The 17,913-nt window shown below is 52.1% G+C and overlaps 5 protein-coding genes across 5 annotated transcripts; 4 read left to right on the top strand and 1 right to left on the bottom strand.

Annotated features, from left to right (window-relative positions):
* Nucleotides 1-85: 85 nt before the first annotated feature.
* Z519_10910 (uncharacterized protein) lies at nucleotides 86-766 on the top strand (the record flags this gene model as incomplete). Its single annotated transcript, XM_016768624.1, has 1 exon — nucleotides 86-766. One exon carries the CDS (start codon nucleotides 86-88, stop codon nucleotides 764-766), a length of 681 nt encoding a protein of 226 aa, XP_016615011.1.
* A 3,660-nt stretch (nucleotides 767-4,426) lies between these two features.
* Z519_10909 (uncharacterized protein) lies at nucleotides 4,427-5,405 on the top strand (the record flags this gene model as incomplete). The annotated part of the gene is made up of 5 exons (XM_016768623.1): nucleotides 4,427-4,431; nucleotides 4,575-4,938; nucleotides 4,995-5,042; nucleotides 5,093-5,125; nucleotides 5,181-5,405. 5 exons carry the CDS (start codon nucleotides 4,427-4,429, stop codon nucleotides 5,403-5,405), a joined length of 675 nt encoding a protein of 224 aa, XP_016615010.1.
* Nucleotides 5,406-8,844: 3,439 nt separating this feature from the next.
* On the bottom strand, nucleotides 8,845-10,748 carry Z519_10908 (uncharacterized protein; the record flags this gene model as incomplete). The annotated part of the gene is made up of 2 exons (XM_016768622.1): nucleotides 8,845-8,940; nucleotides 8,994-10,748. 2 exons carry the CDS (start codon nucleotides 10,746-10,748, stop codon nucleotides 8,845-8,847), a joined length of 1,851 nt encoding a protein of 616 aa, XP_016615009.1.
* Nucleotides 10,749-12,130: 1,382 nt separating this feature from the next.
* Z519_10907 (uncharacterized protein) lies at nucleotides 12,131-12,841 on the top strand (the record flags this gene model as incomplete). The annotated part of the gene is made up of 1 exon (XM_016768621.1): nucleotides 12,131-12,841. The coding sequence occupies one exon, from the start codon at nucleotides 12,131-12,133 to the stop codon at nucleotides 12,839-12,841; it is 711 nt and encodes a 236-aa protein (XP_016615008.1).
* A 4,620-nt stretch (nucleotides 12,842-17,461) lies between these two features.
* On the top strand, nucleotides 17,462-17,913 carry Z519_10906 (uncharacterized protein; the record flags this gene model as incomplete). The annotated part of the gene is made up of 2 exons (XM_016768620.1): nucleotides 17,462-17,656; nucleotides 17,710-17,913. The coding sequence occupies 2 exons, from the start codon at nucleotides 17,462-17,464 to the stop codon at nucleotides 17,911-17,913; spliced, it is 399 nt and encodes a 132-aa protein (XP_016615007.1).

Below are 17,913 nucleotides of genomic sequence, written 5' to 3'. Positions count from 1 at the left end.
AAAATATACGCTCGGAACAAGCACGTCTTCTCGACTTGCTGGTTGCCCACGTTCGAAGCGCAACATCTTGTTGCCAAGCAGCCAGATGGCGTCGCCAAGGCTTTTTGACCTTCCATTGGAGATTCGTCTCGAGATCTACCGTCTCGTATTTGGCCATGGAAAGGCCGTCATCCAGGCCGCAAGCGAGGATGAGAGTTGCGCTCTATTGCCCCAGCTCACAAAGTTCGGGAACCGCTCGACAAGGTCGTCTCAGCTCTTGAGAGTCAACAAGACGATCCTCTTGGAGGCGCGGCCAGTCCTCTATGCCAACACGGTATTCCATGTCATCAACCAGGCCTTTGCGGGAAAGTTGCCAACCCGGATCAGCGACGGTCATCCATGTGCGCCGCATATCAAACACCTAATTTGGCAACTGGATTGTGACATGCTAAAGCATTTTTACCACGAAGACCTTCAACTCGACCTTGCCGAAGTCGGCCATTGGAGCAGTCTCGAAATACGATGTCGAGCCGAGACGTGGCGGAACTCCTTTCTGGGCGAATGGTGTGATCGGGAGGCTTTCGTCAGAGGCAGGTCTCAACTGGTTGAGTATGCTCAAGTGTTTTACCATGCCATGAGCAGCCGCAAGGGAGGAGGGAGAATCACCTTTCTCGAAGATCGAAGTCAGTTGGGCCGTGGGCGTATCATCTTGAGACTGAACAGTGGCCGAGTTGGTTCGGCGCAACAGCAGTCTTTGGATGAATTGTTGATCATCGCCACACCATAATCCAACGGCTTGGCCCCCTACTGATTCTACATCGATGGAGGTTCAGCGTGCTGGGCGAAGTGACGACACGGTGGTCAACTTCCGGCCGATGGGTCTTGTCCAAGCTGGTCGGTCCCTTTTCTCTAACGGCAGGGTGTTAGCTCGGAGCGAGGTCCCAATAACCTGAGAACGGTCGAACGCCTTTCTGCCAATACATACCACTGCGGGATATTATTCTTCGCCCGCAGGGTACAGGGTCTCAATTTGAAGAATACCATCGTGTGCTGCACCTGTCTCTCTCGATTCGATGCCTTGCTGAATTGTGGGACAATCTCAAGGGTGGGAACGTCAGGGTCTTTTAGGGAATGAGAGCTTGGTCGAAGAAGGATGGGCGACTGACGCGGCGATCAAAGGTCTGTGGGGACATGAATGAATGTAAACACTTGGAGGGATTGTAGGCAGGCGGTTTGATGTGCGGCAGATTGGCTTGAAATAACCTAGTTGCCCAGACGATGGGCTAGATCTCCGAAGTTCGAGTTCGGTGCGAGGCCAACATCAAGGGTGGATTTTGCTAGCTGGTGGCATCGTTAGATTGTGAGCGAGCCATGTTTGAACGGGCAGGGCAGGAACCGGCCTAGGTATGCGCTTGTGGATAGATACAAAGCCATTGAGACTCTAGAGTCCGACGTGGTGCGGGAGTCGCCGACAGCAAGAAACAGCGGAAACAAAATGCCCACAATTGGCGACAGCGGGTATGGCGGTGACGCAAGAGAAACCCAGATCGCTCAGGCGCGACCGCAGCCATTTTGCCCTTTTCCCTCTAGTGGCACTAGGGCACTGGGGGACTGGAGCAGAAGCAAAGAGTAAACGGTACCAGTAACAGTGGCAGGACCAAGACTACTACCAAGTACAAGGTACCTCCTCCGGTACCCGAGCACAAGTACTTGGTAGGTTACTGGTCTGGCCCGCTGGTACTAAAACCAAGTACCTCGTACAGGGGGTAGAAACTACTCTGACCCACCTCCACGTTTCTCTCTTCAGATACTTCTAGAGCTGCCCTTTCGGGCTTTGTTGTTGAGGGGCGATGGATTTGGATTCCTTTCCCGCAATCCTGAGATTGGACAGTCTCGAGGTCCGAGCTTCACTCGGTGCCGTCATAGGGAAGGCCTTTTCCGTTATGGTCGTTTATCAGCGTTGGAGTGGGTGTTTGTTTTGTTTTCCTTTCTTTCACTTGTCCCTTGTACTCCCTACCGCGTACAAGTCTATCTCATCAGCTCATTTCACTTCCGCCTCAGTTTCCCTTCACTGTCCTAACAGTTTGGTGACCATTTCTCTCAGAAACATGGATCGAGCATAAGTCGAAAAGCCCTTTTTGGTGGGCGAAGGCGAAGGGTGTTTTTCAAAAATCGTACCACCTGTAAATCCTCCACTACCTAATATGCATGGAACTAGTCGATCGTACCTAGGTAAGGACAAGCACGGAGTCCTTGGTACACGAGTTACAAGTCCTGGGTATGTGTGCATGTACCGACAGTGGTAGCGGTAATTTCAGCCTTGGTGGAGGAGCGGGTGTCAGTCGAATCTCGATGGTGTTGATGGCGGCGGCCACCAGTGTGAGTTAGTTCCTGCCAATCACTGATCAACTGATTTCCAACCCTTGACAATGTGGCTTTTCTCTCTTCCACCTTCCCCTCTTTTGTTTTCGCCTTTTTCATTGTGCTGTTCCCTCCCTCTTCATCGCCTCTTCCCTCTGGTAAACGTACTCACTGTCCGGAGAACTAATCCTGTTAGCCTGTTACCTGCAGCTTCTGCTCCCCTTCAATGGCCAGTTGCATGCCCGCCCTCCTCCCTCCATTTAAAAGGCCTTGCATTATTTGCGCTGCAATACATCCGCCGCTAACTGTTGTCGGCTACTCTGTGTAACCTGCGATCCACTGCCACCCAATCCCTCTGGCTCTCTTGACTCCCCTGGGTCCCTCTGGTCACTTTGGCTTCACTTTTGGTCAGCTCATCCTGCCTCTACCCCGCAATACCGAGTACTCATGGCGACTCCCTCGTCATGCACGCCCCGTGCTTCTCACCTTCTATTTCGCCAGCGTGTTCATTCCTCGCTACTCCGGTCCTAGGTCTCGCAAAGTACCTCGTCTCTCTGTTTCCCCTCCTTTCGACACCTACCTTCACCCACGGCAGTACATGGTCACCAGGTATCGATCGCGTCGAGTCTCCCTCCCCAGCTACCGCCACCAAACCTCCCCTCGACCTACTGCTCCGTACTTCCCGATTGCGAGTAACTGCTAGGCACTGCTAGGCATTACTGGGAATAGACCACCCGCGCACCAGTAGTGACGGAGAAACCGCAAGCTCTACAAAACTGACTCCATCATCTGACCCACTGCAGCTGGACTCGCCCAGTCAGCCTCATCAACATGCCGTCGCTAGGTATCGCGACCTGCTGTGTTTGCACTCTGCAACCTGTTACCCCGTATCGCACCCTTCTGAATCGCAAGGGAGTCCGGACCCCCTCTTTTTCGTTCCCTTTTGTTTCCCTCCGCTCGTTGATCCCTCCGGCATATCGAACAAGCCTCGTGTCTCCACCTCCACCTCGTTCTTTATCACCACCACCAACAACCCCGGTCTCCCAAGCGCTGTCACTACGGTCATGGCATGTGCCTTGACGCTCCCCATTTGATGCCTCCTAACGCCTCACGAGACCGTTGACAACATTGAGTATCTACAGACGCCCACTCGATCCAGAAAAAAAAGCCAACAACAGCGCAAAATAAAAAAAGTGACTCGTCTACTTTTCTTCTGGTCCATCCATTACAAGCTCCCTGGTCCTCCCTTGCAGAAGCCCCCGGCCCTCTCTTTACCTCTTCCGCTCTAATGAGCTGGTACTGCTCGTGCAGTCCATGTCAATCCTGCTTTCTGCTTCCTCCATCCAGTCAGTTTTGCTGTCCGAGTACATGAACGACTCTCTGTTACCTCTGGCTATTCAAATCAGTGGCTTGCACATCTCTGATCCATCCCTCCCCCAGGCTCCCAAGTCTAGACAACTCCTGTCACCGCTCCTCTAGTGGCGGAGCAACCAGGAATCCGAGAAACAGGTACATATGATCGACGGCCCATTTAGTCTGCTCCTTCTTCGATACTTTCCTCGGGCCTGGTGCGAGCAAAACTGGAGCAAAAACGAAAAAGTTTAATCTAAAGAAGACGACGACGAGGACAGGAGAGAAGGGGGAAAAAACGACAGAAAACCAGATACAGGCGGACTCCTTTCTCAAAACCTGCACTGTTGTCGTACCGCCTCTTCGCTACTGTGCCGCCTCCTTCCTCCCTCCTGCATTGGATTTGCTGGACTTGATTGGCCTTCGTTTGCCTTGTTGCACTTCCTCCCCGATCGGTGGTCACACCTTCTTCCCGCTCATTCACATTATTCCCAGTCTCTGGCGCCTGTCTGAAAGCACCGTGCAAGTTTAGCTCCTGCATCCCAGCAGTTTCCGCTGCTGTGTGACATTTGCTGTCTTCGATCCAAATACACTTGCCTACCTCTCCTAGCAGCGGGTGCCTCGCGTGGCTGGCCTGGAGTTCAAGGGACATTCCTGGTCCAGAACAAGAGTCGATCATGCCGACGGCAACTTCGACTGACTTTCATCTCTACTAAGCAGATACACTTCCGTCACCATGTCGTAAGTTCTATTGTCCCGTGTGGTACATCAGAAATTGCTCTAAAGGGCTTTGCTTGCTGGTCCAGCCTGGACGGCTACTCTTTCGGGCTTCATTTCCATGCCTTGACCTCATCGGTCCGAATCTGACCTCCCCATCACACCAGGTCACCCCCTCCAGCCAAAAAGCAAAAACAATTCGCTTCCACCACGTCTTCTCACACTAACAAAGAGGTACCAGCGCCTCAGGCGCCGCTGGCACCCAAACCCAATGCCGACCTGCTTCAACCTCCAGCTACCCCGTCGAATCCACGCAAGCGACGTGCATCACACAGTCCGAAGCTGAATACGCTTCCTCCAGGCACAGCTTTGCCCTCAGAATCCACTCAACCCAACGCGCACATGCCGGCGTCGCTGGCCGAGGAAGCGGGCAAAAAGCGCGGGCGAACTAACACGCCGTGGTCTGCTCAGGAAGAACAACGATTGAAGCAAATGCGTGATGCCGGTCACAGTTGGAGTGAGATTGCAAAGGTAGTCCTTTTTGGTTGGCCTCTGATTAGAAGACTCCTTTTGCTGAGTCATGACAGGCCTTTCCCGCACGAACCGAAGGCAGTGTGAAGAAACATTGGTACAAGGTACGGCTTGGGTTAAAGCAATCGGAGTTGTCACTGACTGAGGGGTCCAGGATATGCACTATGCTGAATTTGCCGAAGATGAGGTATGTATGCGGTGATGATGATTCGACTTCTTGATCTAAACTGAAGCGTCTACAGTCGGCAGCACTTCGTGAAGCTATCAAAGAATATGAAGCGAACAAGTGGAAAGCCATCGGGCAGAAGCTTGGCAAGCCAGCAAAGGTCAGTATCTGGTCGTGGTCCAACTCAGCCGCCTGCTTATCAATGCGTATTCCAGGCATGCGAACAATACGCAAAGGAGCATTTCAAGACTGGCTGATGCGTATCTCCACTGGTGACGTCAAGCTGAAGCGCCGGCGTTAGACGGTATTCGGACGATCTGAATCTTATTGAATTTGCTGGATTGCTAGAACTGTTCCGAGTTGAAGTGCTAATAGGAGGATGTTTGCGCCACCTGGAGACAGACACAGACTGTATGGCCACGTCAATCGCAGAATCGCGCGACGATGGGATAGACCTGGGGGGAGGGAGATGGCGGTGACATAATACCACTTCATCAATGAAAGCTAAAAGAAACGTCAACCGCGATGCGCCGTGCCTCGAGCCGTGGACCGTGACCTACATGCGGCTTCAGGGTTGGGGTGCCTCGAGTGTCTTGCGAATCTGTCAACCATGCGGATGCCAATCACGAGGTCGTTGCCGAGCTTTGTGTCGCGTGGGGTCGGTCGCCGACCACCTTGACCGCCAGAGAAGCACGGCCACGAAGAAGCTTGAGGTATCCCTCATCCTGCTTCAGGGCACTTGTCCTGTATTTGGCGTCTTCAGAGGGTCGAGAACGGACCGAAGGGGTGGAGGCTCGAGGGCAGGCACAAATGGATAAATGAGGTTGGAATCCGCAATATCCGGAAGAACTATTTCTCCGGGATCCGCCCTCACCAAACTGAGCTGTTTTTGTCTTCCTCTTGGTTGCGCTCTCATTTCCGTCCAAACACACCCATCTCTTTGCCAGATCATCTACTTCGTGTCTCGCTGTGTCGTGATGACAATCTGGCTCCCTCCCGTTGGCCCGAAGTTTTGCCTTTTTCTGCTGTGTCACTCATTCACGGCCTCCCGTCCCTTGTGTCGTTGCACGGCCTGACAGCTGTCGTCTCGACAAGGACTGAACTCGCTCGCTCCACCGCCTGTTTACACCATCTGCCCAAGGCGCAACATGCCGGTTCACGTCTGCCGGTCTCATTCACGACCGCCCTCTGCGCTTCCTTGCCAATAAGGGGCGGCGTAGCCCGTGGCTGGGTTCCCTCCCGAAGAGGGACCGCTCTGTGCATGAACACCTGTTCGTCCGCCTGCGCCCGGTAGCCCCAGGGTCGAGGTTGGGCATTCGCATCCATCTCTGCCGAATCACGACTCACGGTGTTAGCCTTTGCCACCCATCTTGGCTTTTGTCCTTATTCATGAAACTCGGTTTCCTGCATCCCCTTGTTTGTCGACTGTGGATGTTGGGGGTTCTGCCTATGCGGTTCTTCGTCTCTTCCCGGAGGGTGCAACAACTGCGACACAGCGCTGTCTGTCTCGATGGTGAGAAGTCACAAAGCCGACCGACCGTCACTGCAACGGTTTTCTGTTGCGCTGACCACGACAGAAAACCCTCATTGCTAGCTTCTTCACCGCTCATACCTCTTTCTAGCTCCATCTCTTTTGCGGGTGCTCGTTCGGCTATGTTGACGTGCAGAATCAGGACTCGCGGAATACGGCGAGTTGAGGATGTCAGAAACAATGGCACAACTGAGGTACGCGGGTCTTTTGGCTGACTAGGTTGAGAGGACGGATCGGTCTTGCTAGTCATATCGGCGCATGCCTCCTGACTCGCTGGGCTGTTTATGAAGTGCTGGACTTAGTGTTTTGTCAATTTGCACTGTCATTGGGGATTGCAATTGGCTGTTCCAGTTAACCTGGAGATCGGCATGCGCATAGACTCAAGCTTGTCCCCAAGTATTTGATCATATCACGCGCCTTGCTGATATCCGGCAGGATTCTCACGATCCCGCTGGACTTCGTTAGCCAGTCATATTGGTCTCTGGAACCGTCAACAGAAATTGCAGGCCAATCGCTTCGGGCACCGTCCTCGAATGAACCCAGTCGATTACTCTTTGCGGGTTCACTGCGGAGTGACTACATTCCAGCAATTGTGATCCCCTTTTGCCTCCGTTATTCAAGGGAATATCATCGGAGTTTCGGATTGGGTCTCATTTCGGTTTTGTGTCGCAGTCTCCTTCAAGGTATCGCAGCTCCTTTGTTTCCTAGGCTCCATTTCATGTTCCAACACTACGCACTATTGAACACTTAAGCTTGTGGCAAATACACTTCTCCGGCTATCTGGGCCAAGCTGCTGCAGTGCTCTTCATTCCGCTACTCCTGGCTCCCGACCTCTGACTGATGGCTCAGCTTAGCTGGAATTTGCGTAGTTCCGGTTTTCATCATACGCACAAGGACGATCGTGGAAGGAGGCACCAAGATTTGGGCTTGGATTCGTGTTGCTTGCGCTAACAGATATCGATGTCCGCAACACATCCTCGACTGAAATGTTATTTCCCGACCATCGTGCCTGATTTGCAGTCTAAACCCTGTGGGAGTGGAGGTGTCGTCGACAATGAATTTCGCACCATTGTCAGCTTGTTATGCTCATATGACAGGATTGATATGATATTGGGAGTCCCTCCGGTCGAGAGAACACTCCGCATGACGGATCATATTACCCAGGAACTTGAATGGATTCTGGCCAGGCGTTGGTCTCATTCTTCTGGACCCCTATATCCATGTCGTTTTCCGGTTGCAACCTTATCTCTTTGACAAGGAATATGCGGTAAAGTGATCTCCAACTAACCAGGACTTCAATCGCATACAGCTTGGATATTTCCTGGTTCGCGCATACGTAAGTTTCTATGCCGTTCCGACATCAAACTGTGAGGTTTTAGCCGGACCGATCGGGAGTTGCTTGGAAATAACAACGAGCTGCTTCCAACAAACCTTCCTTTTCTTGGATGCACACCGCTAGGTTAGCATACGCCAAATAACGACGGTGGTCGCCCAAAGCTAGATGCATCTGTTCTATTATTAAGGCCTCGTCATCGTCTCCAAGCGGGTCTGACACCATTAGACCCGCTTTCCTATTACTCCTGATGACTGATCAGGATAATGGAGGGACACGCTAATGCTTTTCCAACTTCTCGTGCCTTGAGTTCGAAGGGCTCCCAAAAATCTTTGCCATCGTACATATTTCGCGCAGATTCACCTGATATCCTCGCACAGAGGGGTTTTCTAATCGCGCCTGAGATCGCGATCTCTCCCCAAAATGAATTCCCCCCTGAGAAGTCGCCAAAAGCGAAGAGGAGTCCCTAATTCAATGCTGGATCGTGGCAAGGACAGCTCATGAGACCCCGAAGTGACCACCATCTTAAGCCTTGCGGCACAACGTTTCGAGCTTCCAAAGACAGTTTCGACGGTGCGCAGCGTTCCTTCAACGCTAGGATGACTTGTGAGCCTTCTGAGCTCGACTGCAATGCTATGTTCCACAGACACGGTTTTTGTTTAACCGAATGCTGAACAAAGTCGGCAAGGCTGGTGCGGTATGTTCGGAGCAGTCCTCACTATATCGCAAATTCGATTCGCCTCGGAGATGGGACGTTAACATTCAACGGGTACTGGGTCTATCTTTACCCTTGGCCCCAGGACGTCTACAATTGAATGAGGATGCGTTTCCAACGGCCCCAAATACACAATGATAGCGGCAATGACGCCCACCAGCTCATAATTTACTGCTCGCGCGTTCCATGTTGATACGGCGATGATATGCATCTCTCATCTCTCTCCGCAGCATTTTCCCAGACGGTGTTCGTGGAATCTAGAGGATTTGTCATTAGCAGCGGAGAGAACGTTGTCCGAAGTTAGGCTCACCGAGTCAACTATCTCGATCCCTCCCGCTAGGTGCTTATGTTTGCTCAGGCGCTGTCCAACATGCTCATTCAACTTCACGATCGCCGCTGTCGCACCCTGTTTCTTGCCTTCGGGGCTTAGAACCACCCATGCTCTCGGGAACAAGCTTCCGTCCCCTCGGCCATTATCTACTCCGGCAACGCATGCGTCTGTCACAAGCTTCTCTGGGTGATCGAGCAAGGTATCTTCCACTTCGGTTGCTGCCACCTGCAGACCTTTCACCTTGATCATCTCCTTCAGGCGATCGAGATAATGAATTCGATCTTCAGCGTCACGCATGACAAGGTCCCCTGTCCTCAACCAGCCCGGCTCCGCGAAAAGCTCGGCAGTGGCTGTCGGATCTCGAAAGTATCCCATGCATACCACATTTCCCCTTGCCCACAGTTCACCCTTGGTGCCCTTTGGCACATCTTCCAGAGTGTCCGGGTCAACAACTCGGCCCTCCATTCCTGGCAGAAGGAACCCGATTGTTCCGGGCTCCGATGCCTTCAAACCGAAAATGCCCGCCACCGGAGGTGATGCGATGGATGCGGCTTCGGACAAGCCATATCCAGAGGGAATGGGCGTTTTCACGGGCAGTTTCTGGGCAAGCTGGTAAGCCACGTCAGGTGGAAGATACGCCGCGCCACTGGAGCAGCTGACAACTGATGACAGGTCGTACTTTTCCATCAGCGGAGATTGAGCAAGCTGCCTCACAATCGGAGGAACTAGAGGTAGGACCGTGATTCTGTACTTCTCAATGGATCTAAGTGCGAGTTCGACATTCCATCTCGACATCATGACATTGGTGGCCGGAGCAAGATTGACCCGCAAAATCCACATGATCATGCCATAGGAATGGTATGCTGGCACAATTCCAAGGAGCGTTTGGTGCGTGAGGGGTTCGACTTTGTTAAACAGTGCAGTCAGCGTCGCCGCAGTGATCCCTTGCAACCCGCTGTGGACTGCATTTTTGTGGGAGATCATCATCGCCTTGGGGAGACCAGACGTGCCTGACGACTGGAACAGATAACACATCTTGTCACCGCCAACAAGTTTCCTTTTGCGCTCTTGCATCTGCGAGCCTCGTCTTACGAGGGATTCCACGGTCAGGTAGCCCTCCACGGAATCCAAGGAAGCATCATCTGCCAGCACGACGATTTTCCTCTCGTCAAGCACCAGTCGAAATTTCTCGTTCTCTGGGCCGGACCCGAGCTTGATAGCTTCACGCAGCACAGACAGAAGCGTCTCATGGCACACAATTGACGTGATCTGCATCTTTCTCAGGACATGCCACAGCTCGTACGGCGTGGATGCAGGGCTTATCCCGCCAAACACCAGCTCGGCACGAAAACATGCATGGGCCAGCATGGAGTAGTGGATGTGGTTGCGGGAAAAAAGGCCCAAAATCTCTCCATTATCTCTGTCATCCACTGGCGACCTGGTCAATCCCAAAGGATTGGGACCATCATAACGAAGTGTCCGTGCCAACGCGCAAACTCTTTCGTAGAATTGGTGGAGTGTGACTCTTTGGTCGGTCACAGCGTCGATGAAAAGGTCGTAATCGGGGGGCAAAGGCTGGCCCGGGGGGAAGCACAGTTCGTGGACATTCAGGTCCTTCGGCGTAGGGGGAAAGGGGCCGAATGGAGATTTGAAGATCTTGTCGTTTGTCGGCCGGTACTTGCCATGCACGTCTGGTGCTTCTGGATGGACGAATCTAGCCCAATGCGGCGCCATTTCCCAACCAACAACTCTTCTGTCTGGTCAGTCGATTTCGATGGGCGTCCAGGGATCAAGCACGAGACCGGCTTCTCTTATCATCTTCTATTGTCTACCACAAATGAGGGGAGCCGTCGGTTACCAGTTTGAGGAAACCGGGACTACCTCGGTTTCTCCATCGAGAACCCGTCAAGGCCGTTCACTGCTAGTCAAACGAAGCCAGCCTCAGATTCAGAGGCGTCTCAACTGCTCTGAGTCATGTTTTCATGGTTGGCCATCACGAATGGAGCTGCAGACGCAGGAGCAGAAACTCAACTAGAAATGCCAACCGCCTTACCTTATACCGGGTATAAGCGTTGACTTCACGGGGAAGAGCATGCTCGGTGGGTATCTGAGTCCAAGGTAAACTAAGCACTTTGGAGTTGGTCTATTTTCCTCATTCGCACTGGCGGTTGCTCAGAAGCTCATGATGTTCGGAGGGCCTTACGAGTACTTTGTATGTCGATGTGGGAACTCAAGGTGAGGCCTTGCTCTGACTATTTAAACCGCAGGCTTCCATTTCACCAGATGCTATGCAGCCTCTGAACCGGTATTTCGCGCTTCGGGTTTTTCGCGCGCCGAAGCGAACAGAGACCCAGATTTCGGATGTTTTTCGCCCTTCGTATATTAGGCGAGGCTCAGCGCGTCTTTCCCGACGGTCGGATCTGCAAAGCATTTAGTGACTTAGGTGCAAGCTGCTATTTGAGTTAAAAAGGGCGAGATTTTATAGGACGAGCAGGGATTGCCAATACGAACCAGAACACCGTATGGTAAGTTGTCCTGGAATTTCGATTGTGGATTCTCGAGACACAAAGCTAGCCGCTTGAGTCTATGAGAATTGAAGCCAATTAACCCTGGCCAGAGTGAACGCATCCGCGGGCTTTCGCCAGTGGACTCGGTTGCCTGAAATGAAGGGCTCATCCATCGTCCCTTGTTACCAATGATTACTGATCCCAAAAAGGGCGGTGGAGGGTTCCCGCCATCATGCCGCATTATTCTGCGGAGCCGACCCCTAGTTAAGCTGCCGCGAAGATCAACGACAGGGCGTCTTCAAGCTCAAGTAGCCAAATGAAGGGTAGCCTTGTGGTTTATTTGAGCGGTTCCATGACAGGTCCAACAGCGATTGATGAAGTAAGCCTAGCGGCCCCAATCAGTAGTCAAGCCCAACGGACGTCTACCGTTTCGATGTCAAAGGGTCGTCATGTAGCTAGGCACTCTTCCATAGGCAGCAATACCGTCAGCAGACATCCACGTGTTTCTCGGAGCCCTTGAAGATATGGTTGATTCAAAGAATCGCCCCTCACCTAGCAGATCAACTCGGTTCGACGTAGAAAACTCATGCCCTTAGTTTGCAGAACATCATGTCAAGACTGACCCAGAGGGCGGCACCATCCACAAGGCATTCGCAACCCTCAACATCGGTGGCTCCGGGATTCATCCCAAACCTTCCTCCGGATCTCAGTCTGAATGGAGACAACATGGACCATCTCTTCAACTTTGATCCCTTTCGGCATCAAGACCTCGGGGAATGGTCTCGTCAGGCTCCGGCGGAGAACATGTGGCAGCAAGACCACGGGCTCTTTGATGGGTGTTGGAGTTTGGGCGCGGTGACCGGTCACCAATTCACCTCCCCAATGTCAATATCGGAGCAATTCAGCCAAAGCCATCCGAAGGGGGGGTCAACTCCAACCTACCCAGCCGACGAGCTGCCCTACGGTCTGCGGCTTGACTACAATGAAGACGATGGTACCCAAGACGCCGGAGCTGTTGTCACCCAGCGTCGGGAACGTGAGCGAAGCGAAGCAGACGACAGCAATAGCATTGGTGACAATTCGTTCAAGGAAGATTCCGCGAGCGAACAGAAACGCAGGATGCAGAACCGACAAGCTCAACGTGCCTTTCGGGAGCGCAAGGTGAAATACGTGCAGGACCTGGAGAAGCAAGTCAAGGACCTGCTGCTATACGCCGAATCCTTGAAGCATGAAAACCAGATGCTGAGAGCGCGGGGACAGTGGTTAAGCAGCCAGCTAAAGAATTTTCACCGGCAGGCTTCAAAGCGAAGTCCATTATGAGGGGCGTGTGGATGGTCTTTCTCTTTTTTTTTTGGCTTTGTACTTGGGCGGGTACTTCGAGACAGGATTTTGTTTAGGAAGCAGGTTGGGCCAGTTATGTGCGCGTGGTAGGGAGTATTTCGCGGATCTGGTCCTGGTTCACGGTGGAAACTTATATTGAATGGTTATCACGGATGCTATACGACCTTGTACGCGCTGGAGCCATTGAGAGATATCATGGAGTAAAAGGAAGATCCTGCAAGCCCACCCTCCCCGAAATTGAAAGTTCCTGGATTGCCTTCCCCCTGTGCTACTGGTTGTCCCAGATCCCAAATAGTCACCTTGATGGCGCCATTGTTTGAATACAAGCGAGGGAGCATATGCTAGAACCACCCGAAAGCCAACGTTTTCGAGGTGCGAGACTAAACCGACGACAGATGCTTAGTAATCGGCAAAGGCTCGTCCATTTTGAGCCTCCAGGCATTTTGTTATATCTTGTAATTGCGGTCATCAGTGTTAATGTTAATCTGCAACACTCGTCTAGTCTCTCTGCCAAACCACACTCCGTCGATATCTTTCTTGTCTCATCGATGAGGAATAGTGCCTATGGGTTCACATTCACGCTTTGGTAGTCAAACTCCTTTCGAGTGCGCGAGGACTTGGGACAAAGAACGGGTGGTGTCGAATCGCCTGGAGATTCCGAAATTGACAACTATGACTTTCTCTCAACAAACCGTTTCTCATCCTCCCAAACACCTCGTCAACAACCGGACGCGAGGGTCACAAGCATGGGAGCCACGATAGCTGAAATTCACACTCTTTTCGTTGGCTGTTGAATCTTTGAGTCGCCTACAAGATGAAACACTTTCCGTACAAGGTATGTATTCACAACCGTTAGCCCTGAAGCACCACATTTTGCTGCCACTCCGGGTCGGTCTTGAGATTTCCATTCTTCTCCAGGGATGTCGATGCCTTTCTTCCCACTTCTATGGTCATGGACTTCAGAAACACGTCTTGCGGTGGCGTCAAAATCCAGGGCCCTTGTCCAGTCCGCCATCGCCGCCACGACCACCAAGGGGAGATGACCGCGCAGAGGAACGAAAGGATTCTAAGGCCCCACCTACGGTGGCACGCCGGGCACGTTCACCGAAAAGGAAGACTCAACAGTCTCGGATCAGTTTTTCATGTTGATCAAAGAATACAGGCAAAGCCGGGACCCAACAGAGGACTTCATTGACTTGGTGCCCGACACTTTGAAGGAGGCACGGAGCCCGTCTCCATTGTATGTCGTGAAGGAATTGAGGCTCCATGGTTTCGTTGTTCGAGGGTGATTAGTCTTGATCAGCTGAGCATGATGCCTTTGTCGATGCTGGTAACAAAACTTGTTCCCTCTGTAGGTGTGCTGACGCCTCCTACCCCAGTGTCAATTTACCAATCTTGAGCCATGATCATATGAAAGAGACCGTGAGGTGAGAGTAGGTCTGCCCTTGTTCTCTCTGAATTTTCCAGCAATCAACACTACTTTCGTCTGTCTTCCTCTGAAATCCTACATCTTTGCTCCCTCTTTCGGTTTCGTCGTCCCTACCACACACTCCTGAGCGGAACCCCCAGCATATGCTTTGCACGCCTGAACCTCTTCCATCTCTTGCCATTGTTCATAAAAAGACCGACCGTGTCCGGTAAAATCCTGGACAACGGCACGAACTTCTTGCAGAGGCTGCGCGTCAGGAATTGTGTAGGCGATGGCGTGCCTTAGACCTCAACATGGAGCTTGACCATCCACGGCCGTCTTTCTCGCTCCACCCCCGGGGCCTCTTACGGGTTCTCTAAGACGTGGCTTCGTCGCTGAGTCCAGATCCCCGAAATTAGCACCATTGACACGGGCCATGGGTCCTGTGAGTCTTCACAGATGACACCCTTCGCGCTGTTCTCCAAAAGCGGATGTTATCAGGAGATCATCTTTTTCACCAACGGGCCAAGCTCTTTAAACTACTTCTCGCAAATAACATCCTACGGACACTGGGTGGCGGCGCAGTGAAACGAATAACTCCTGCACCAAGGATTTCGTTCCGTCCAACCCCGATGGAACGGGATCTTGTGGGAGTGAACTGCCGCTGCCCTTGCCGTCTTCATACAGTCTCCTTTTCCAAAGGTTCTTGGTGGTTTCTCTTCGCAGACTTTCCCCCTGTAGTTCCTCTCCCCTGCTATATTTCAGAACGTTCCGTGTTGGGGAGCTGGTGGACATCGCCCTCTGCTCCTAGCACTGCCATTCGAATTCGTTATGCCTGCTATTAGTTCCAGTTTCATTCAATGAGACTTGTTTCTCTGCATAGGTCACAGCCACCCATTTGACAAGGAGTTCATTCCAACATCACCACCGTGGGGAGAAAGATTTTGTGTCCACGATCCCTTCCTCCTTCACCCCAATCTGTCTCGCCCCGTCCGGCTTGTCGGCACTAACAGGCAGAGACATTCTCAATTGTTCACGATTCAGACATTCGACGATAATCAGCTTCAACCCCAGCATGTTCTATTGGACTAATATACACTTTATGTTGTAATGGCAATGCAATCCCTTCCAACGGAATTTCGAGATATAGTCTTAGTTTGGTCTGTCGCTATAATTCTGGGATGAGGTTCGTCAATACTGTTCTCTTGCAATTTCAAAGGTGGGTTGAACTTTATAAATATTGTCCGGCTACTGAGAAGAGCATGTATGTGTCTCAGAGGGTGGGCTAATTCGAGTGTACAGTGGTCGCGGACAAATCTTTCTTCATTCGATAGCCATTTTATCCCCAGGCCGTGAGTAAGGGAAGCGATTCCTCTCGCGCAGCTGTGTCTTGCACGACCTCACGTCGCTATCGAGCTGCTATCCTGCGCTTCGGATGAGAATAATGAGGACAAGAGGAGGACCATCACCAAAACCCAGACCCTTTCCTGCTTTCCGCCGGGGTAGCGAAAATGCTTGATCACCTGTGAGTACTTCACTTGCGATGTTTGAACAAGGAGTCACGCATGTTCAAGACTGCCTGAGTGCATGCGAAGGATTGTACAATTGCTAAGCCTACCAAAAGCCCGCGGCTGAGCTAGAGGGAGACAGGACTCATGCACCTTGGCCCCCGTGTCCCTCGTCGAACGGGTATCGTCAAGGTCGATATCACCCACTGCGACAAGGATGCTTTGTGGAAACGCATATTTGCCTACGCACAGGCAAGACCACGGTCGACAATCCCAGTCAAAGATTATCAGCTTGAAAAAAGAAATTCAAGAAAGAACTCGATCTCGGCTTTTCCTTCTCATGTACTATGGCGTCGCGGAAAACAGACATGAGAACTGAATCATACCAGGCAGGAGATTGCCACTCAGTAACCTTCCTTGCAACGTTGCATCTCACTCCCAAGGCTCGACGTTTGATGCTAAGGCGGCGACAACAAATCGGAGGGCTGGCCGGCCAGCCTCGCAGCTTAAAGCAGATGAAATAGATGAAATATTAAAGAGGAAGCTTGACCGACGGTCTTGGCACCGCGGCAGTTCACAGAGACCAGTCTGAGGCCGACTTGGGCCGACCCCAGCAATTGCAACACTGGAGATTGTAATCATTTCTTACAATCCTCTGTCCTGAGTAGCAATTTGCAAAACGTTGTGATTGTCAGGCTTCCGATTCTTTGCTTGTATTGTAACGAAGCACTTGAGGGTTCGGCGTGCACGTGCAACAACGCACACAGGCCTGTCCAGCAGATCGGGAATCGAGAACGCGTTTCTGGTTGATACTGACAAGACAACACCACCACCAACATCACCCAGATAGGCGGCGGCTAGGGCTACGAACACCTAGCACGGCGGCAGCATCGAGCAACAGAACTGGACTGATAAAACACTCAAGAATAGACTAACGGCGTCAAAACCATTGAATTCCTCGTACTCTCTCAAAACTGTAAAAGAATGGCACACTGCCAGCACTGTAAACTGTCCTGCTCCCAGCTCTCTAATTAGGTTTGACATGTGACCTGACAGACCTCTGCCTTGCCAGTTCACCACCACCCCAGCACTGCACAACCACCTTGCCTTGTTACAGTATATTGTAACAAGGCAAAGTGGCCGGGTTGGGCTGGTATGTATAGGGGTAGCAGGAAGGAGATTGGCTGGTCACATGTCAAACCAAAAACAACTGACATCGGCTCTGTTTATGCAGAAAAAGATCATGCTATTGCTAGGGGGAGTGCTCTAGACGGTTCACGTGCTGGCAGTGTGCCATTCTTTACAGACTGAACAGAGTATTCTATGTTTTTGATGTCGTCTACCTATTCCTGAGTGTTTTATCGGTCCTTTCCCACTCCTCAATGCCGCCGCCGTGCTAGACGCCCGTTGCCCTAGCCGCGGTCTCTCCGGGGGTGGTGTTGGTGGTGGTGTTCCCCTGTCAGCGTTGACCAGAAATGCGTTCTCGATTCTCGACCTAATGGACAGGCCCCTGTGCGTTGTTGCACGTGCATGCCAAGCCCTGAAGCGCTCTGTTACAGTATAATCTTCCTCGAGGGTCGGTGCATCATCTTATTTTGGGGATATGTCGCAACAGTTCTATTCTGTCCCGCACTCATCTAACCCTTCCTGGCGCATGCAGAGACGTGTATCGGTCAGAGAAATATGGCTACCCACCAGACCGCCAAAACACAATACGTATCCACTCCCGATGGGACAATCACCTTCGCGTACCGTCACATTGGCACTCCCAATAAGGACAACGTCCCGCTCCTCTTCCTAATCCACTTCCGTGTCACAATAGACAAGTTGGATCCCTTGCTGATCAATTCGATCGCTCAATCTCGTCCTGTGATCCTGGTGGATTATGCCGGACTCGGCCACTCAAGAGTTGCGTGGCGCCTTCGTTCTAGGACTCTGCAGGGGACATGGCGACGTTTATGGCATTGTTGGGAGTGAAGGAACTTGACGTTCTCGGGTTTAGCATCGGCGGGTTTGTGGCCCGGCTGCTCGCTTTGAACCACGCGGACGGAGACAGGTCGAAGGGCAGAAAGCTGATCATCTGCGGATCCACAGCAAGTGTCGGACCAGATATGCCTGAGACAGACAACGGCTAA

The sequence above is a fragment of the Cladophialophora bantiana genome (assembly GCF_000835475.1).
Source record: "Cladophialophora bantiana CBS 173.52 unplaced genomic scaffold supercont1.20, whole genome shotgun sequence".
NCBI classification, from domain to species: domain Eukaryota; kingdom Fungi; phylum Ascomycota; class Eurotiomycetes; order Chaetothyriales; family Herpotrichiellaceae; genus Cladophialophora; species Cladophialophora bantiana.
Note: the sequence above shows the minus strand (reverse complement) of the source record. Positions and strands in the feature narration are given on the sequence as shown.